Source organism: Glycine max, chromosome 10 (assembly GCF_000004515.6).
Source record: "Glycine max cultivar Williams 82 chromosome 10, Glycine_max_v4.0, whole genome shotgun sequence".
NCBI classification, from domain to species: Eukaryota; Viridiplantae; Streptophyta; class Magnoliopsida; order Fabales; family Fabaceae; genus Glycine; species Glycine max.
In genome coordinates, this window is record NC_038246.2 from 14,935,215 (window position 1) to 14,957,673 (window position 22,459).

Here is a 22,459-nt window from a genome sequence, read left to right on the forward strand (position 1 = left end):
TATATAGACCATTGGTGGTCATGAATAAAGCCTTTGAAAAGTTGTGACTCTTAAAATTATTTTTCTGAAAATCTTGTCTGGTAATCGATTACAGTAATTGTGTAATCGATTACAACTTTTAAAATTTGAATTAAAACGTTCAAAAACTGCTGGTAATCGATTACCATATATGTGTAATCGATTACACAGTGCAAATTTTGAATTCAAATTTTAATAGCTGTTGTAAATCAGTTTTGGCCACTGGTAATCGATTACATCCTCTGGTAATCGATTACCAGAGAGTAATTTTGTTGAAAAACACTTTTTAGCTTAAAATTCTTGGCCAAACCTTTTGCTAATCCAATTGGAATACCCTTCTATTTTAATATCCTTTCTAAGACTCTATAGACTGTCTTGATCATCCATCTTGATTAACTCTAATTGCTTTGTCTTGAGTAAATCTTTGAGAAGCATATGATTCATGTAATCCTTTGGCATCATCAAAACTTTCAGTTTGATCCTTTGTCTACAAAAATTACCCAATTTTCATTTTCACCTTTTAAACCTTGAAAATTCACTAAATTTGGTGGGTTTTGGATACCTATAATTTGCTTTACCTTGGTTTGGAATTTGTTTATGGCTTGAACATGATTTATACATGGTTTAGGACCTGTAGGATCCAATTTGAGTGGAATTGGATGCATGCAAGCTAGATTTTGAAAATCTGCAAAATTATGCAGAAAAGCTGCCCAATTATGCAGCAAATCTGCCAATTATGCAGGAAAAAAAATGGTTGTGCAGTGCTAATATCTGCTGTCACGAGAAAGGTAGTATATCTCGTGTTCTAGATATTCGTTAGTAGATCCCAACGGTCAAAACTTAGAATTTTGTATTAGGAACCCCCAGTTAAATTTTCAAGGCTATCCAATGGTTAACGAATCGGGGACGAGGACATGACTAAGGTATGCTGCTAGTAAAAACTCTGTGGAATTCGAATGAATCTTGTGTAAAGATTTCTGCCTCCACTTTGTTTTTTTCCAAGGTAGTTTCATGTCAAATGGAATTGAATTGATTTGACATTGTGAAGGCTTGGAGGGGTTGATGGGGACCCGGTGCTGAGAGGAACGAGGAGAAGGGCTACGTACGTGTACGTGAGCTCAATTTAAAGGTGGGCAACTGGGGATGGTGTGCTTATGCCTGGGCTTGGGGAAATGGGATATTTGTTTTGCGCCATCACCCGATCGCCACCTAGTACCACATATGACGGGTGCCCCATAACCCAATAAGCCATGTGTGAGAAAGCGAGGAAGAGTCAGTCTTCCAACTTTTATTAGTTGACCACAGAGTGGTACCTGAGGATATGTCGTGGGGGTCAGGAGACCTTGGGGACGTCAGGTGGGGTGCTATCGCCCAAAACCAAGCTTGGCCAATCCCGACCCAACCCAGACATAGTCAGCCAGTGAGAACCTGTGACGTACCTCAACAGGCAAGCTCCTGGCAGTCAACCAATAAAGGAACAAAAGTCCACGAAGCAGGGAGGCTTGTGTTGTGACTGGCAAGCTATCTATCTTGTGTTGTTATCTGAAAAATTCCATTTATTAATCGATTACCATTTGTGTGTAATCGATTACAGGGTTTAAAAATTGAAACAGAACGTTCAGTAGCTACTGGTAATCGATTACCATTTGTGTGTAATCGATTACACAATGTTATATGCTACTGGTAATCGATTACCAATTGTGTGTAATCGATTATATAGTGTTATAACCATTTATGTGTAATCGATTACACAGTGTAACTTCTAGGCTCCAATGTACAATGGTTGTTGTAATTTGTTTTTGGGCACTGGTAATCGATTACATATTTTGGTAATCGATTATCGGAGAGGAAATCTCTTGAAAAAGACATTTTGACTGTGCGTAGCCGTTATGGGATGCATTGTATTGTTACCCGTGTAGTTAGATTTCTTGTGAAAGAGTCTACCCTCTTTCTTTTAACTCTTGTAGATCGCGATGGCAACGCAGTTGATCCATGATCGCGTCGTGATGGAGTGCCTATAGGGTGTTTGGGAGACCCTCGAAGGCAATCAGAGGTGCCAATTCCGTGGCACAGTTCGACTCACTGCTACTTCGCTAGCACATTCGGAGTAACCCGCACGCACACTTCAACAGCCTGTGGAGTGGATACTACCTATGCCTACTCCATATCGACTAGTTGAGCCTGTTCAATTCATAGAGGTGTCATCCTCTGAAGAGGATCCTGAAGAGGACCCAGAGGAGTTACCTCCTGAACCAGCTATGGATGCCCCTGACTTACCAGAGGATGATGAGGACTCGCTCCCTGATGTTGATTCTCCAGAGGATATTATGTCAACATCTGAGGCAGACTCTACAGAGGAGAGTGGCTCTGGAGGGACAACGAATAGTGACGACCCTTCATCATAGCAGACGGCTCCTTAGATTAAGCGTACATACTTTTTGTGGGTGGGTGTATCTAGTTTAGACTGCTAGGTTTACTCTTTTGATTTTTGGGTGGGTAGACCTCTTGTATAGAAATTTTGATGATTGTATATATTTTGTGGCTGAACCCACCACAGTTATTACCTTTGCTCTGGATGTCACTATGCTATTTTGCAAACTCCCATATTTTGGATAGTTTTTGATGATGAAAAAAATTATGTTTATCTTGTTATTTTAAAAAGAAATGTTAACGAACTTTATTTGAAAAGAGTTTACCGGCCGCACCTTATTATTTCTCACGTGATGACCCAAAATGATGGCTGGTATTTTTTTCCGAAAAAGAAAAATAGTTTGGAAGTTATAAGTGATCAGAAAGAAATGAATCTAACTAGTGTTGTGAACTGTCCACTCAGGACTCTATAGTGATAATTTTCCTTCTGAAATTAATTACCGTGAAATAAATAACAATGCGAAAAAAAAATTCCCATGGTTTCTGTCATTTAATTTATTACTATTAATCCAGTCATTATTTAGGGATGCCACAATTGGTGGTATCAAAGCAAAAGTTGGATTCTAGTGAACCTGTCCATGGTCTTACTGTGTGAATGTTGTGTATCTCTGAAACGTGGAAGTAGGTTTCAGGGAGTGACGTTAAGTCACAAATTGTGTGTAATTCTACCCTCTTGTCTTAAGCAGGAAAGTGCAATTGATTTAGTAGAATTGTTGTGTGTGTGTGTGTATATATATATATATATATATATATATATATATATATATATATATATATAGAGAGAGAGAGAGAGAGAGAGAGAGATATTGTTATAACTGTCAGAGCCTATATGGTACACTCTTTCAGTAGAATTTCTTGGATACTAATAGCTTCCCTACAGGTTAGGTATGGCAGGACGTGGTAGGGATCATAACCGTGATGTCCTCGACCGCATCACAGCTGTGCTGGAAACTCTAGTGCAGGAACGTGATGTGGAGCCAATAGAGTATCGGGGACTCATGGCTTTCTGTAAGAACCACCCGTCGAAGTTCAGTGGGGACTATGATCCAGAGAGTGCTAGGTTATGGTTAGTTGAGACTGAAAAGACTTTCGTGGCGATGGGTTGCCTCGAGGAGCATAAGGTCCCTTATGCGACATTCATGCTCCAGGGAGAAGCTGAGAACTGGTGGAAGTTCGTGAAACCTACATCAGCAGCACCTGGAGGCGTGATTCCTTGGAATGCCTTCAAGGACAAATTACTAGACAACTATTTTCCACGAGATCTCAGAAAACGAAAGGCGAGGGAATTTCTGGATTTGAAGCAGGGAAACATGTCCGTTGGAGAATACACGACCAAATTTAATGAACTTCTACAGTACTGGCCTCAATACCAAGATGCTCAGAACAAAGAGGACTTATGTGCTCAGTTTGAGGATGGGCTTCGACTGGAGATTCAACAGGCAGTTAGCTACATGCAGATTACCGATTTCAATCAACTGGTGACAAAGTGCCGAATATTTGAGGACAAGATGAAAGAGAGGCAAGCTCGAGGCTTTGGAGGACCACAAAGAAGCCACCCTTTTAGAGGAAACAGTAATAAGAGGATGAAGCCATATTCCAGTAACAAGGGGAAACAACCTATGGATACATCCAACATGAGCCAGTCAAAGGGGACTGGGGTACAGTGCTTTCAGTGCGGAGGACTGCATCTTAGGAGAAATTGCCCACAACTCCAACAGACATAGGAAGATCGTTGCTATATTTGTGGCAAGGTAGGCCATTATGCTCGGGAGTGTAGAATGGCTGGGAGACCGACGGTAACTGCCAATTCTAACATAGTCAACCGCGGATCTACTAACCCCATGAGGAGCGGTAATGTTAGCAACAACAATAACACTAGTGGTGGAAGACAGAAGGTACCCTCCTGGGTATTTGCTATGAGTGGATCAGAAGCTGCTGCCTCCGACTATTTGATACAGGGTAAATGTTTAATTGCTGATAAATTGCTAGATGTACTCTATGATTCGGGTGCCACGCATTCGTTCATATCCCATGCATGTGTGGAGAGGTTGGGGTTATGTACGACGGAGTTACCATATAATATCGTGGTGTCTACTCCGACTAACGAGCCTGTAACCACCTCTTGGATGTGTTTGAAATGTCCTATAACTGTTGAGGGTCGATCTTTTATGGCGGATTTGATTTGCCTACCCTTAGCTCATCTAGATGTGATCTTGGGAATGGACTGGTTATCTACTAACCATATCTTTCTAAACTGCAAAGAGAAGATGCTAGTATTTGGTGGAAATGTAATTCCAAATGAACCATTGAAGGAGAATGCTGCCAACGATGGAGTGGGGGACGTTCGAACCTACATGGTGCTGTTCTCCATGAATGTGGAGGAGGTCTCTGAAGTTAGCAGTATACCGGTGGTGTCAGAATTCCCAAAGGTCTTTCCTGATGACATTTGTGAATTACCACCTGTGAGAGAAGTGGAATTCATTATTGACTTGGTGCCTGGGGCGAATCCAGTGTCGATCGCGCCCTATAGGATGTCTCCAGTAGAACTAGCAGAGGTGAAGGCACAAGTGCAGGATCTCTTAAGTAAACAATTTGTTCACCCAAGCGTATCACCGTGGGGAGCGCCGGTCTTATTGGTTAAAAAGAAGGATGGAAGCATGAGGATGTGCATAGACTACCGGTAGCTGAACAAAGTCACTATCAAGAACAAATATCCCTTACCGAGGATAGATCATTTGACTGATCAATTGAGGGGAGCGACGGTATTTTCGAAGATCGATTTGCGATCGGGGTAACATCAAATCCGAGTTAAGAAGGAAGATATTCCAAAGACTGTGTTTCGGACTCGGTATGGACATTATGAGTATTTAGTCATGCCATTTGGAGTGACTAATGCTCTGGCTATCTTCATGGACTATATGAACCGTATATTCCATGATTACTTAGATCAGTTCGTGGTTGTGTTTATTGATGATATCCTAGTGTATTCGAAGAATAAGAAGGAGCATGAAAAGCACTTGAGAATTGTGTTGCATATTCTGAGGGATAGGAAATTGTTCGTCAAACTGTCGAAATGTGAATTTTGGTTAGAGAAAGTGCAGTTCCTCGGGCACGTGATTTCTAAAGATGGGGTTGCGGTGGACCCGGTTAAAGTGGAATCGATTATGGATTGGCGACAACCGACAACTCCAACAGAAGTTCGAAGTTTCTTGGGGTTGGCCGGCTATTATAGAAAATTCATTGAGGGATTTTCTAAATTAGCACTACCCCTAACTAAACTAACTTGTAAGAATGAGAAGTTTGTCTGGAATGAGAAATGTGAGCAAAGCTTTCAAGAGTTGAAGAGGCGATTGACAACAACTCCAGTGTTGACTTTGCCCGACCCTAAGAGACCATTTGAAGTGTATTGCGATGCGAGCGGGCAAGGCTTAGGGTGCGTATTGATGCAGGAGGGAAGGGTAGTGGCTTATGCTTCACGCCAATTGCGTCCTCATGAAGTTAACTATCCGACCCATGACTTGGAACTAGTAGTTGTGGTCTTTGCCTTAAAGATTTGGATGCACTATTTATATGACACTCGTTTTGAAGTTTTCAGCAATCACAAGAGCCTCAAATACTTGTTCGATCAGAAGGAACTCAATATGAGGCAACGAAGATGGATGGAGTTCCTCAAGGATTATGACTTTGGTCTTTCCTACCATCCAGGAAAGGCTAATGTAGTAGCCGACGCGCTGAGCCTGAAGTCCTTATATGTTGCGACCATGATGATTCTGGAACAAAGATTGATAGAAGAATTCTGATATCTAAATCTAGCAATCGAGATGCGACCCAAGAGCTTATTTGTGGGAGCGTTGCAAATCACCAATGAATTTGTAAATCACATACGCGAGGCTCAAAAGGATGACCAGTTTCTACAAGACAAAGTGTTAGATGCAATGGGAGATAAGGATGTGGAGTTTAAAAAAGATACAGCCGGGTTAATTAGATTCAAGGGGAGGATATGTGTACCGCCATTAGATGATTTGAAAGTTAAGATCTTGGAAGAAGCACATAAAAGTCGTCTTAGTTTCCATCCAGGGATGACTAAGATGTACCAAGATTTGAAGAGAAGTTTTTGGTGGCATGGCATAAAGAAAGATGTAGCTGAATATGTAGCAAAATGTTTGACATGTCAAAAGGCCAAAGCTGAGCACCAGCGACCATCAGGAGAATTAAAGCCGCTAGAAATTCCAGAATGGAAATGGGAGAGCATATCTATGGATTTTGTATCTAGTTTACCCAAGACGAGTCGTGGACACGATGCTGTGTGGGTCATAGTAGATCGACTCACCAAATCTGCTCATTTTATTCCGGTAAATATGAAATATAAAATGGAGAAGTTAGTAGAGTTGTACATCAAAGAAGTAGTAAGGTTACATGGAATTCCTTCCAGTATCGTATCAGACAGGGACCCGAGGTTTACCTCGCGATTTTGGACAAGTCTGCATGAAGCATTGGGGACAAAGCTGAAGCTCAGTTCAGCTTATCATCCCCAAACAGATGGTCAGACTGAGCGAACCATTCAGACTCTAGAAGATCTACTCCGGGTGTGTATTATAGAGCAACAAGGCAGTTGGATGGAATGTTTGCCATTGATTGAATTTACTTACAACAACAGCTACCAAGCCAGCATTGGTATGGCTCCTTTTGAAGCTCTATATGGGCGGAAGTGCAAAACTCCTCTTTGTTGGTACGATGATGGGGAAGCAGTACTTCTTGGGCCTGAAATGCTACAACAAATTACCAAACAAGTGAAATTGATTCGAGAGAAAATAAAAGCATCCTAGGATAAGCAGAAGAGCTATTATGACAGAAGGAGAAAGCCATTAGATTTTCAAGAAGGAGAACATGTGTTTTTGAAGGTTTCTCCTGTAACTGGAGTCGGAAGAGCTCTCAAATCTAGGAAGCTAACGCCCAAATATCTGGGTCCGTATCAAATTTTAAAGAAGGTTGGGCCTGTAGCCTATCAAATCGCTCTACCTCCGAGCTTATCGAATCTGCACCCTGTGTTTCATGTCTCTCAACTGAGACGATACAACCCGTATCCATCACATGTACTTGCACTGGACGAAGTACAAGTGAAGGATAACCTCACCTATAAAGCACAACCTCATAAGATTACTGATCGAAGAATGAAGTCACTGAGAGGTAAAGAGATTGCGTTGGTGAAAGTGCAGTGGGGACCCGACGAGGGTGATTCAACCTGGGAGTTAGAGGATAGGGTGAGAGAGTTGTACCCAAGTTTGTTCCTAGAGTAGTTAATTTCGAGGAAGAAATTCCTTAAAGGGTGGGAGTATTGTGACATCCTAGAATTTCTACCCGGAATTTTGTAAGTATTACATTTAAATAATTATATATATATATATATATATATATATATATATATATATATATATATATATATATTATTCAGTGTATATATATATAATCTTGGTAGAAGTATGTACATTGGGGGAGAAATACGCGGGTTAGACTAATTAACGAAGAGTAACCCATAACTGGACGGTTATAGATTAATTCACAATTAATTAGTCTAAAAATTATCGTTTTACGTGTAACTTATAATTAAAAAAAACCAACCTCTGAACCTCGCTCAGGGCCTCCTTCTGAGCATTTTGATATATATATTGCCTACCTTTGAAAACAGGCCCCGACAGGTGCAGAGAAACGCAAAGAACTGGAACAGGAGAGGCGACACGCAAACTGAGGCAAGATTTTAGCATCCAAAAAGGTCCAGTTTTTTTCTTGTTTTATGGCTGAGTATGTGGTCAAATAAAAGGTAAAGGTGGGCCCTTTTTGCTCCAATTAAAAAGGACATGTGGAATTGCTTTTGAAAAGAAAACGAAAAAGAAAAGAAAAACCAGTTTTTTAAAAGCCAAATCTTCTCTCTCTTTCTCCAGAAACTTCCAGCACAACCCTCTCATTATTCCTCCACGTTTCTTTTTCATTTTCTTCACCACCATTGTTGTGTGTCTTCAAGCTCCAAATCCCCCTTCATTTCCACACCAAATTGCAAGATAAAGTTGTTTTTGGAGTCTAGGTGATGGAAACTTGCTTGTGGGGCTTCTATGGAGGCTGGATCTTTGAGCTTCAATGAGGTCCTTTAATGGTAATTTTCCACCATGGAGATGCAGCGGAAGACAATGGAGAAGAGGTGAGAGGAGGCGCCATCCACTAGGGAATAAGCCATGGAAGAAAGAGCTTCACCACCAAGATGAGCCTTGGATAATAAGCTTGGAAGGATGCTTCAATGGAGGAAAAGAAAGAGGGAGAGAAAGAGAGAGGGGGGAGCACGAAATTGAAGGAATAAAAGAGGGAGAGAAGTGGAACTTTGAAGTATGTCTCACAAGACTCTCAATCATCAAAGTTACAACAAGTGTTACACATGCTTCTATTTATAGACTAGGTAGCTTCCTTGAGAAGCTTTCTTAAGAAAACTTCCTTGAGAAGCTTCTTTGAGAAAACTTCCTTGAGAAGCTAGAGCTTAGCTGCACACACCCATCTAAAAACTAAGCTCACCTCCTTGAGAAGCTTCCTTGAGAAGCTAGAGCTTAGCTACACACACTCATCTAAAAACTAAGCTCACCTCCTTGACAAAATACATGAAAATAAAAAAAAAAAATCCCTACTACTAAGACTACTCAAAATGCCTGAAATACAAGGCTAAAACTCTATACTACTAGAATTGCCAAAATAAAAGGCCCAAAAGAAGGAAAAACCTATTCTAATATTTACAAAGAAGAGTGGATCCAACCTTGACCCATGGGCTCAAAAATCTACCCTAAGGTTCATGAGAACCCTAGGGCCTTCTTTAGTAGCTCTAGCCCAAGCCTCTTGGAGTCTTCTATCCAATACCCTTGGGGGGTAGGATTGCATCATGCCCTCCACCTTGGAAAGGATTTGACCTCAAATCCTGAGGTTCTTCATACTCTGGGCTCCTTCCCTCAACACCTGTAAAAAGAATAAAAACATATGTATTAGTGGTGTTGGGTATGTTAGAGTAGGGTAAGGTCTTAAAACTCCTTTCATGGACATCTTCCCATGAGGGAACATGGTTCCTCACCAACTCAATGTGAGGTGCTACAAGTATAGAAAAATATGGGACAAACCTTTTGTAAAAGTTTGTTAAGTCATGGCAGCCCCAGATTTCCCTTATACTTGGTGGAGTGGGCAAATCAAGAATGACCTTTATTCTCTTAGGGTCCGTGGGAACCCCTTGACCACTATTTGAAAAATTAAGGAATGTAATGCAATAAAGCGTACCTTTTTCTGTATTTTTATGTTGATTATTCCTACAAAAAAATATGACAAACCTAACGTGTCTCATATGAGCACCTAAGTTTGTATTAAAACCAAAAATAAGAACAAACCTACCTAATGAGTCCCTATGTACATGAATCATGAAGACGTTGGGTGCATGATGGATTTTACAAAAGAGGGTTGCAACACTCAACAAATTCATCATATCCCTTATTGTAGGGATTTGGTGCCTAATAATACCTATTTTGGGCACCAACAAAGCACAAGGATTTAAGCTCTTACAAACCAAACCCTCATCCAACAACTCTTTTACATGAGGAATAACCTCAAGCCCAAGAGGTGTGACAATGCTAGCAAGTGCCTTCTTAGCTAACCTCTTGGAGGAGACACTTACCTCCTTACACTTCTCTTTAACCACTAATGGTTGTCCATCTTCTTGGGGGTAGATTTCTTCACTAAATTCTTCCCCTTTTGCTTCTTCACCTTCACTAGAGGAAGGTGAAGTAGTAGCCTTATCTTGGCTACTATAAATGTCTTGGCCCCTCATAATCATGGTTTTTGTGGTGGGGCATTGAGAAGTAAAGTGTCCTCTTCCAAGACATTTAAAGCACTTTATAGAATTAGTTTTCTCTTGCATACTAGCCTTAGGGGCTAGCTTTTCTATTTCCTTCCCCTTATCATCTTTGGACTTAGAAGATGTCACCCCTAAGATGCCTTGACCATGGTCTTTCTTTAGATAAGAGTGAGAGCTATAAGATTTTGAAGTAGACTTCTTTTTAAGTTGTTGCTCTACCCTTATTTCCCAATCTAAGTTAGCCTCTACATTGTCCTTCCCATGGAAGTATGAGAGGTTAATGTTAGCCTCTTGAGGCTTTCTTTCCTTTTCTCTTCTATGGGAGTGAGGTCTAAGATGTGACCTATGCCTTCCTTCGTAATAGTCACGAAGTTCTTCACTTAGACTCTTGCAAGAGTTATGACTACTATAGGAGACATGTTTTTCTCTTTTCATTTCTTTCATTATTTTTCTTATTTCTTCCTCTCTTATTTTCTTTCTTTCATCTTGACTTATTTCTTCCACTCTTTTTTTTCCTTTTTCTTTTCTCTCTTGTTTTTCTTTCCATAACTTGAGGGAACTCAACTCATCTAAGATTCTAGATAAAGGGTCTTTATGACTAGTACCCTTGCCATTAACACTAGATAAATGATGACTCATGTTGGTTCCTAAGTTGTGGTTCTTTTTTGTTGGAGGTTTGAAAACAAAAGGTAAAAGAAACTATGGTTGAAGCTAGCCAAAATAAACACTAAGAGAGGTGTGAAAGATAAGGTAAACAACTAATTGGTAAAAGGAAAGCTATCTAGGCGGTTTGACAATGGAAGGTAAAGGAAATAAGCTATGAAAGTAAGCAAGAAAAGTAAACTAAGTGAATCCTAAGAGTGTTTGGATGACCACATCAAGGTTCCCAACAAAACACTCACTATCCTAAGGAAATATTGCCTAAAATTATTACACATAAATGGAAGTTTGGTAACCTATTGGAGGCTCCCAACACACTTCCAATGAAAGACCTTTTTGTTACAAAACTTGAAAGCAATAAAGGTAAGTAAATTGCAAATTAAAAAATTACAAAACGTCCTCAATTTTGGTGGTTGTTATCTCTTTGGCGATTCACTCAATTTGAAGTGCTTCTTAGTCCAATATCTCTTAAGGTGGTTGGCCCCTTGCTTCTTAACTCAAATTCTTCAAGGGATGGCACCAATCCTCCTTTCCAATTCCCTATATGGCAACTCACAAACAAGGAAACAAAGAGACAAGCAATAACCAAAGACAAAAAAAATGAAATGAAAGCTAAACCAATGGAGTTTTAACAAGACAATTTTTCAAGGATTACTCAACAATTAAAGCAATGAAAAAGGACATAGAAGCAAGCTAGGACTCAAAGAGAAACTTAGAATGGCTCTAGAGTAGAGTAAAAAAAACTGAAAAAAAAGACTCAACAAACCTCTAGCTTTGGCACTTGTTTTCACACTAATTTTCAATTGAAATTTAGGAACTAGGATTGGCATAAAATAGGCACTAATTATAGAATAAAGTTTGAGCCAAAACAACAAGCACACTTCCCTTTCACCTTTTTTTTTTCTAGATATTGTTTTTTTTCTTTTGCCAACTTGTGTGATTTTTAGTATTTTTTCCTTTTATCCAAATCACTTGTTTCTTTTTTTATAACTTTTATCCAGATGTCTAGCAAATTCAGTAAACATTTAAGCTCAAAATTTGAAGTAGCCAATTCTCAGTAATTTTTACAAGTTTATATGTCCAAGCTGCCAGCACCAGCGATTTTTTTTTAAGCATGGTATATTGATTGCCTTGGGCTTACTTTCAACCTTCCTATGTATGTTGAACTCACTAGGATTGTTTACCACAGTTTTAGGAATTCAATATTCACTTAGGATCAACATTTCAGCCAGCAATTCAATCACCAAAACTCAAATTCACAATAGACACAATCAAAAGGAAACCTAAAAGTTCAAGAAAAGGTTCACAATCAAAGACTCTCTAAGAATTTTGCATGAACATGTTAAGGACTAATTAACATGAAAGATTTGACTCAAATCAAATAATAGGCTAAATTAATTTCATACACTCATGAACAAATGAGTTAGACAAAGAAACAAAAAAAAAAAATTCAGCACAACATAAGAAATCTTATGTGACAAGTTTCATGACTAGACATGACTTCTATGACAAAACTACAATAGGTGAACAAATCACTCTAGAATTTTGAGGTTTTCTTCTACTTTAATATTTTTGTAAGAATTTTATGGTTTAGGTTTCAGCCACAAAAAATAACAAGACAAAACTCAAAGGAACCTAAACTCAACACAATTCATGGTTTAAGAACAAGAACAAGAAATTTGAACCATAGAAAATCAAATCTAGCTTCTATAGCAAGTTTAATCAGTGGAAACTCTAGAGAATCATGTTAACATTTAGCACAAGACATGTGAGGAGATACATGGAGAAAAATGAAGAAACAACAATGGAAGAGAAGGTAAAGCAAAAAAATTAATGGAGGTTTAAGGAGCACCTACTTGAAGCTCTTGTGCTCTGATTACCACTTGATGGAAACTTGCTTGTGGGGCTTCTATGGAGGCTGGATCTTTGAGCTTCAATGAGGTCCTTTAATGGTAATTTTCCACCATGGAGATGCAACGAAAGACAAAGGAGAAGAGGTGAGAGGAGGCGCCATCCACTAGGGAATAAGCCATGGAAGAAAGAGCTTCACCACCAAGATGAGCCTTGGATAAGAAGCTTGGAAGGATGCTTCAATGGAGGAAAAGAAAGAGGGAGAGAAAGAGAGAGGGGGGAGCACGAAATTGAAGGAATAAAAGAGGGAGAGAAGTGGAACTTTGAAGTATGTCTCACAAGACTCTCATTCATCAAAGTTACAACAAGTGTTACACATGCTTCTATTTATAGACTAGGTAGCTTCCTTGAGAAGCTTTCTTAAGAAAACTTCCTTAAAAAGCTTCTTTGAGAAAACTTCCTTGAGAAGCTAGAGCTTAGCTACACACACTCATCTAAAAACTAAGCTCACCTCTTTGACAAAATACATGAAAATAAAAAAAAAAATCCCTACTACAAAGACTACTCAAAATGCCTGAAATACAAGGCTAAAACCCTATACTACTAAAATGGCCAAAATACAAGGCCCAAAAGAAGGAAAAACCTATTCTAATATTTACAAAGAAGAGTGGATCCAACCTTGACCCATGGGCTCAAAAATCTACCCTAAGGTTCATGAGAACCCTAGGGCCTTCTTTAGTAGCTCTAGCCCAAGTCTCTTGGAGTCTTCTATCTAATACCCTTGGGGGGTAGGATTGCATCACTACGAGCCTACCTCTACCTCGTGGGACCTTCAATTTTAGGTAAGGGTGGACTTCTCGTCACTTGAAATCCGTGGGGGTTGGGTTCTTGGGAGCTATAATGGGTAGTTCTACTAGGTTAATGCTTTAGGGTAGTTGTTTATGAAGGAAATTGTTGTAACTATGCTAAACTTGACATGTTTAATGTAAGCAAAACTACCCATGTTGATTTAGGGTTCAATAATGATGTTTTGATATATATGTGTGCTTAAAATGTAGATAGAGAACTGGTAGAGAGGATGGGGAGAGTTAGCTTAGAGTTAAATGTGACAATGGTAGTGTTGTAGGTGGAAAAGTGTGAGATTTTGAAGTTTAGAAAGCCAAATTTGGTGTTAGTGGAAATTTGAGTTTAAAATGAGTTGATTCTAGTTTAGAATGTCAATTAGGACTTGTAGGAAAGCTTGGTCAGAGCAAATGAGAAAAATTAGTGGCAAATGTGAAAGAAAAGAGCCATTTATAGTGTAAATTGAGTGTTGAGAGGTCAAATTTTGAATAGGTGGAGATTTTACCTTAAAATTAGTTTGAGCAAGTCTAATTCAATGTTATAGACTTGATGAAGATGAGAGTTTACCCCAAAATTACCCAATTTTCATTTTCACTTTTTAAACCTTGAAAATTCACTAAATTTGGTGGGTTTTGGATACCTATAATTTGCTTTACCTTGTTTTGGAGTTTGTTTATGGCTTGAACATGATTTATACACGGTTTAGGACCTGTAGGATCCAATTTGAGTGGAATTGGATGCATGCAAGTTAGATTTTGAAAATCTGCAAAATTATGCAGAAAAACTGCCTAATTATGCAGCAAATCTGCCAATTATGCAGAAAAAACAAACTGGTTGTGCAGTGCTAGTTTCTGCTGTCACGAGAAAGGTAGTATATCTCGTGTTCTAGACATTCGTTAGTAGATCCCAACGGTCAAGACTTAGATTTCTGTATTAGGAACCCCTAGTTAAATTTTCAAGGCTATCCAATGGTTAACGAATTGGGGATGAGAACTTTACTGAGGTATGTTGGTAGGGAATAATATGTGGAATTCGAATGAATCTTGTGTAAAGATTTCTGCCTCCACTCTATTTTTTTTTCAAGATAGTTTCATGTCAAATGGAATTGAATTGATTTGACATTGTGAAGGCTTGGAGGGGTTGACGGGGACCCGGTGCTGAGAGGAACGAGGAGAAGGGCTACGTACGTGTACGTGAGCTCAATTTAAAGGTGGGCAACTGGGGATGGTGTGCTTATGCCTGGGCTTGTGGAAATGGGATATATGTTTTGCGTCATTGCCCGATCGCCACCTAGTACCACATATGACGGGTGCCCCATAACCCAATAAGCCATGTGTGAGAAAGCGTGGAAGAGTAAGTCTTCCAACTTTTATTAGTTGACCACAGAGTGATACTTGAGGATATGTCGTAGGGGTCAGGAGACCTTGGGGACGTTAGGTGGGGTCCTATCGCCCAAAACTAAGCTTGGCCAATCCCGACCCAATCCGGGCATAGTCAGCCAGTAAGAACCTGTGACGTACTTCAGCAGGCGAGCTCCTGGCAGTCAACCAATAAAGGAACAAAAGTCCACGAAGAAGGGAGGCTTGTGTGGTGGATGGCCAGCTATCTATCTTATGTTGTTATTTGAAAAATTCCTTCTGGTAATCGATTACCATTTGTGTGTAATCGATTACACAGTGTTATATGCTATTGGTAATCGATTACCAATTGTGTGTAATCAATTATATAGTGTTATATGCTACTGGTAATCGATTACCATTTATGTGTAATCGGTTACACAGTGTAACTTTTAGGCTCCAATGTGCAATGGCTGTTGTAATTTGTTTTTGGGCACTGGTAATCGATTACATATTTTGGTAATCGAATACCAGAGAGGAAATCTCTTGAAAATGACATTTTGACTGTGTGTAGTCATTATGGGACGCATTGTATTGTGACCCGTGTAGTTAGATTTCTTGTGAAAGAGTCTACCCCCTTTCTTTTATCTCTTGTAGATCGCGATGGCAGCACAGTTGATTCATGATCGTGTCGTGATGGAGTGCCTAGAGGGTGTTTGGGAGACCCTCGAAGGCAATGAGAGGTGCCGATTCCGTGGCATAGTTCAACTCACTACTACTTCGCTAGTACATCCTGAGAAACCCGCACGCACACTTCAGCAGCCTGTGGAGTGGATACTACCTACGCCTACTCCATATCGACTAGTTGAGCCTGTTCAATTGATAGAGGTGTCACCCTCTGAAGAGGATCTTGAAGAGGACCCAGAGGAGTTACCTCCTGAACCAGCTATGGATGCCCCTGACTTACCAGAGGATGATGAGGACTCACTCCCTGATGTTGATTCTCCAGAGGATATTACGTCAGCATCTGAGGCAGACTCTACAGAGGAGAGTGGCCCTGGAGGGACAGCGAATAGTGACGACCCTTCATCATAGCAGACGGCTCCTTAGATTAGGCGTACATACTTTTTGTGGGTGGATGTATCTAGTTCAGACTGCTAGGTTTACTCTTTTGATTTTTGGGTGGATAGACCTCTTGTATAGAAATTTTGATGATTGTATATATTTTGTGGCTGAAGCCACCACAGTTATTACCTTTGCTCTGGATGTTACTGTGATATTTTGCAAACTCCCATATTTTGGACAGTTTTTGATGATGAAAACAATTATGTTTTATCTTATTATTTGAAAAATAAATGTTAACGAACTTTATTTGAAAAGAGTTTGCCGACCACACCTTATTATTTCTCACATGACGACCCAAAATGATGGCTGGTATTTTTTTCTGAAAAAGAAAAATAGTTTGGAAGTTATAAGTGATCAGAAAAAAATGAATCCGAATAGAGTTGTGAACTGGCCACTCAGGACTCTATAGTGATAATTTTCCTTCTGAAATTAATTACCGTGAAATAAATAACAGTGCGAAAAAAAAATCTCATGATTTCTGCCATTTAATTTATTACTATTAAACCAGTCATTATTTAGGGACGCCACACCCATAAAGGTTAAATTGAAATCCTTCATTGTATAAGAGTTAAGATATGCTAAAGCCACATACATATACACATAAATACTTCAAATTGAAGAATCTTACTTTAGTTAACAAGTGCATTCCACCTATTGCTTTCGCTTTTGTGCAATTAATAAAATTTGATTTGAAATGTCCATATCAAAAACACGAGCACCATCCAGACCAAACGTTTTCTAAAACAGGTAGACAACTAATTAAATAAAATTAAGTCATCAGCAGTCAGCACAAATAGACAACATCATATAAAAAAATTTAACAAAATAAGCTTATCATAAAAGAGGACATGTGACTGAAAAAAAAACTTGGGTATATTACACTTTACCACTTTATAGTTCCACATACTCCCCCAACTTACCTATCTAAACTTATTTTTAAATCACTAAACCTCCCTGAAGTTTGGTTTAAAGTGAATAGTTAAATTAATAAAGTCCATTTACTTTGCTTAAATTAATCATGGTTTCAGGTTTGATAGCCACAATTTTGACCATGCATATAGTATATTTTCACTTTGACACAAACTTTGAGGGGTTAATGATACAAAAAGAAAGTTTAGAAGGTAAATTGAGAAATGGTGATACTAAAAGACAATAAAGTGTAATTTTCCCAAAAATCTGTCCCGCAGATGCAATATGTGATGCTGTTAAGTAGGAGAGGGGGGGGGGGGGGGGGGGAAGAAAGTGGGAGAGAGAGAGAATGACATACCTGCAATTCAAAATTGAACATCAATTGCCTGTTCTGTATATCTAGTAGCATCTCCAAATAAGTGTTTCTCTACAAGAACAAACGTACAAACTAATAATTATTTAAAACCACACACACAAAGATAGAAAAGCGTAAAAAATACAAGACAAATACCTGATAGATTTACTAACCTGGTTTCAATAAACAAGGTAAGCAATGAAAAAGTAGATCAACAAGAAGGGCAACATTAAGGGTGCCAGAATAGCACAAGTGAACCCAAGGAATCCAAACAGTAAGATTCTTGGAACTTCTGTATGGTACGGAAAAGATAGGTTGCCATCCAGTGCATCTTCCTTAAGCCTGAGTATGAATCTCTAGAAAAGATTGCATAGTAGAGGGAAAATTTGCATAACTTCAACTGCCAAACTTGCCTAACCAGATGATAGAATGTAAGTTGTAAAGAAAGTAGCCTGCATACATCCAAGTGCATAAAAAATCATTTCAACAATACAACACAACAATACTCCATAACATGTCATATCCAAAGAATAAATCTAAATAAAGGGTAAGAATTCAAAATTCACGCTATTCTTGTAGGAATTAAGATGCATCACTTGCACTGGCACTGCCTTGGCAAGCTGGGCAGACAGATCTGTTACGCTAGAAAAGACTGAGAGCTGACTGATTACAGAACCAATAAATACATTAACAAAAAACACGTTCCAGATTGTGAAGTACAAGACTTTAAAACATGCACTCTTCTTCCTTTCACTACGGGAAATAGAACCCTCCACAAAAGAAAATAGAATCATCACATGTGGAACTGTGCACAAAAATAAAACCAATATCACACTTGGCAGGTAACCAGCCACCACCTGATTCACAAATTTCCTGCAAAAAAAAAGACTCAATTTACAGTGAACTTCATAGCATTTTAAAGTTCTATCTTACATGAATTCTATTTCAAAATTTAGTATTAATATCACTTATTTATTACTTATAGCTATAGTTAGTTAAGGTGTCAAAACCAAAACATTCTATAAATATGTAATCAGTATCGACATCACTTATTTATCAATAATTACTAAGTGCAGTCTAACACCACCTTGTCAACCAATTCAAAGATCTGAAATGTCTACCTAATAATATCTTGGGAACAGTATACCAAAAAAAATTATCTAGGGAACGAAAATGGAACAAGTAAAATAAATATGTAATCATTTTTTTCTTAGTTTTTTCACCATTTAAATCTCTTGTGAATGACATAATTTTACAATTCCACATCCTGGAAGCCTGAGAGAATAAGGCTCTGGAAAAAAAAATTGTAAAATGCATCTTACATGCACATATTTACGTGAGAAGGGAAAAAGAATGTTTTATGTCCACCTTGGTTGAATGATTTATTGCATTGGAGATGGTAACATTTACAAGGAACTTGACCTTTTACAAATGACTCATACATGTTTTTCATTTTGACTCCTAAAATGTAGCAGAAAGGTTATCCTTTCCCATTGCTCCAATGAGAGTAACTTGGTCTTTTATAGTCTTCACATTAACCATGCTCCTCAGCTGGTGCTTACCAGACACTGGTGAGGTAATCCAAACTGTTTATTGTGGCGAACTTGTTTCCTCCAACGGTCATTATGTAATTTGTAATGCAAAATCTTGTATAACATAAAAACTATTTAGTAAAAGGTAAAATATATATAGACAAATACATACATGTATTGCAATGTAGAATATTTATTTTCCACTTTGCTTATAATGTTAATGATAAAACATCATGCTTCTTTTGATCCACAGTATGTACAAGTCATAGTTTATCCAATTTGAAATTACTTGCCATGAAATCAAACAGCATGATTATATCATTAAGAAATTATCTATCTTGTCCTACAGTATCATAAATTATAATGGTATTAGAAATTGGACATTAATCATTTTTATGAAATCAAAAAGGATTTCTAATCCCCCCTCCCCCCCTAACTCCTTTCAAGGCCAAGACATTGTGTGCCTAATGAAGTTGGTGAGAACTAGCATTAGATTAAGAATTTAATCTTGAGTGAAGCTATTGAAAAGCATAATTAAAAAGGTTGTGTTAACTGACTTCAGATTAGTTGTTTCAATATAATAATAAATTTGAGGATTTTGGGGGGGGGGGGGCGGGGGGCGCCTGTGGGGTGGAATACTTAATCAACATGCAATCAATGCGAATTTTTTTTCTTTGCATCCAGTATGTGTGTCACAGTGTGTGAGTCTATATATATATATATATATTGTCAGGGTTCAAGTATCATAACACCTAGTTGCTAACTCGCCAAAGTTTAAAATCCATTCAAAAATAGTTTGCCAAAAAGAATAAAAGTACCTGTATTAAAGTGGCAAAGGCATCATCCTCTGTCAGCTTTAAGAATTCAACAGCCCAATCATCAACATGTCCAATAGCAGTTTTTCGCCTTTCAGCTTCAAGCAAAACAGAATCACGATACAAGAATCTTTGCCATATTTTCTGAACATTTGCCAGCTTGAATTCAATTTTTGTATCATTGAATCCCTGCAAGAAAAAGTGGATTAGCAACCACTCAACCAATGTTGCCTAGGATGACAACTTTATGTAAAGTATCTTGAATTAAATTGTATGATAAATTATGCAATAACCCAAAACAAACTACTAGAGATAAAAAAGGGGGAAAATAAATACCCGAAGGGTCTTTATCAAGTTCGGAATTTCCGCTTCAGGTATTCGAACAGCAAAGCTGTCATAGTTGAGCACATTCTCATATGGTAGGAAAATCCCATCCTAAATAACAAGGAAACAAAGAGGCAAAAGGAATACACGTGGCCTTGCCGGTGCTGCGGAGGAGCTTCTTGGCAACGAATGCGGCGTCACCGGCGGCTTCCTTGCTGCGGGTGACGATGGAGGAGCGAGAGATCTTCACGAGGACGGAGCTTGAGTTGTTGCTAGGTCTGTCTAGGAGTGAGACTCCACCTCTTCGGACGCCATTGGAATGAAAATGAATCAATCAATCAATTAGGGTTCTTGGCAATTTTGTTTTGCTCTTCTCACCCTAATTCTATAGCACTCACTAGTCACTACTTTTCGCTTCTCCTTATACCCTTCTTATACCCTATGGTGACGTGGATACTACTACTATTACTGTGCGATTTCATGCCAAATTGTAATTTATATTTCTTGTTGTTTCTTTACAAAAAAATATCGCTGCATTATTTCAATCGTTTAATCAAATATTTGGTGCATGTTAGATAACATTTATATTTAAACAAAAATATTTATTTTAATATGTATTTATTTTATGAGATTTTGCCTACACTTTGTATTTGTAAGTTTTAATTTTTTAAATTTTATGAGATTTTACCTATACTTTGTATTTGTAAGTAGAAATTATTTTGAGTTTTACCTACACCAAATAATAGTAGGTACAAATTTTTAAATTTTACCTATGATAAACAAATGTAGGTATAAGTATTTTTTTTACTTTTACCTACAATAATTCATGTGGGTAGGCAAAAGCCTGCGTAGGTATATGTCATTTTTCTTGTAGTATAAAAAAATCAGGTTAGGGTTTAGAGGAGAAAGTTGATGGAATTTTTTTGTACCTTGTTAATGCTTCTGTCACCAACTTACGTAGAGGATGTTAACCTATTTCATTCCTTGTCCATGGCGGTGCTCATGGCGGCATTACCATCGGTCCTGATTTATTGTTTTCTACTTGCAATGGCCAATGGTCACAAGAGCAGGAGAAAAATATTTAAAAGTTTAAAAATAGCTTAAAACTTCTAAAATATATGTCCAATTAAGATTTTTAAGCCAATTTGTTATGATTGTCACTACAAGCCCCTTTTCTTGTAGTGTTACCACCATAACATTTGATTAATTTTTAAAACCTATCACAATGAATTCACTACGTACCTATAAGAATTAAAAGAAATTATCAAGTATAATGTAGAAAAAGAAGAAAAAGATGGATTAAATTAGCTCCAATGTTATTAAATATATTATATTAACATAATTAAATGTTATAATCATTATTTTTTAAATGTAATTTATTTTATATATGTTTGAATTTTTCTTTTTCAAAATGATTTAAAGCTAAATTTCTTTAAATTTAAGTAAATAAAAAATTGTGTCAAACCATACATTTTGTTATACTAATAACAATTTTTTCAAATCTAACATTCTTATTTATACATTTGACTTTTTTTTTCAAAATGTTTTTAAAAAATACATATTTACATTTTTAATTAAATAAAAAAATTGGCTCATACCATAGATTTTATTATACTAATACATTTCTTCAAATCTAACTTTCTTAAATATGTGTTTGACTTTTACTTTTTCAAAATAGCTTATTTTTTATTTTTTATTTTATTAAAATAACAAACAAGAAAAATGTACCTATATATAAATATTATATTAATAACATTAAAAAGTATTCTAAAAAACCATTTAACATTGTATGAGTATTTTATTACAAATAAAAATTATAAGTATAAAAAATATGAGTAGCTCTTGAACACAAAAAATGGATCATCAATATAGATAACAATGGATAGGGTCTCAAAAGGGTACTATAGTACCGTTCTCATACGCGCGATAAAAAATTTATCTGTACACACCCCATACATGTGTTGGTAGAACTTTAATGTGAGAGGAGTGGTTCATTTCTATAAATTATGTTTTGCTCGAGGGATTTTTCCTTCATTATTATATTATTTAATTTAATACAAAAATATAATTAATGTGTAAATTTTAATGATTTATTGAGTGATGTGTTTTAATTAATTAAATTCACATTAAATGTTTTTTTATAAAATAAATAAATAAATAAAGTATGTATAATAATTATAATTAGAAATTGAATATAGCAAATGAGTTCGACTCATATCATTCATAAGCTTGCATTGTGTTGGAGTGTACATCCACCTTTTAAGTATTTGAGGAAGAAAAATATTGTCAAATAGAAACAAACTTATACAAATAATCGGTTCCAGATTTCTAAAGATGTAGAAAAAAGTATTAAAAATAAAACAAAAAACATTGTTTAGATTTTTTAA

General features: G+C 37.4%; 1 protein-coding gene and 1 long non-coding RNA gene across 3 annotated transcripts; one reads left to right on the top strand and one right to left on the bottom strand.

The window, feature by feature from the left end:
- The first annotated feature begins 3,446 nt into the window (after positions 1 to 3,446).
- LOC102663385 (uncharacterized) lies at positions 3,447 to 4,172 on the top strand. The gene has a single exon (XM_006589972.1). It carries the CDS (start codon positions 3,447 to 3,449, stop codon positions 4,170 to 4,172), a length of 726 nt encoding a protein of 241 aa, XP_006590035.1.
- Positions 4,173 to 16,765: 12,593 nt separating this feature from the next.
- On the bottom strand, positions 16,766 to 20,450 carry LOC102659793 (uncharacterized). Of its 2 annotated transcripts, none has more exons than XR_005886798.1 (5): positions 20,085 to 20,450; positions 19,752 to 19,937; positions 17,575 to 17,853; positions 17,405 to 17,473; positions 16,766 to 16,875 (listed from the first exon to the last, which is right to left on the bottom strand). It is a non-coding gene; the product is annotated as an uncharacterized lncRNA (long non-coding RNA). The 2 variants fall into 2 exon arrangements; XR_416359.4 differs by having other exon boundaries at positions 17,575 to 18,274.
- Between the last annotated feature and the right edge of the window lie 2,009 nt (positions 20,451 to 22,459).

Coding starts and splice junctions, on each gene's coding strand:
- LOC102663385 (XM_006589972.1), top strand. CDS start 3,447: ATGGCTTTCTGTAAGAACCACCCGTCGAAGTTCAGTGGGGACTATGAT.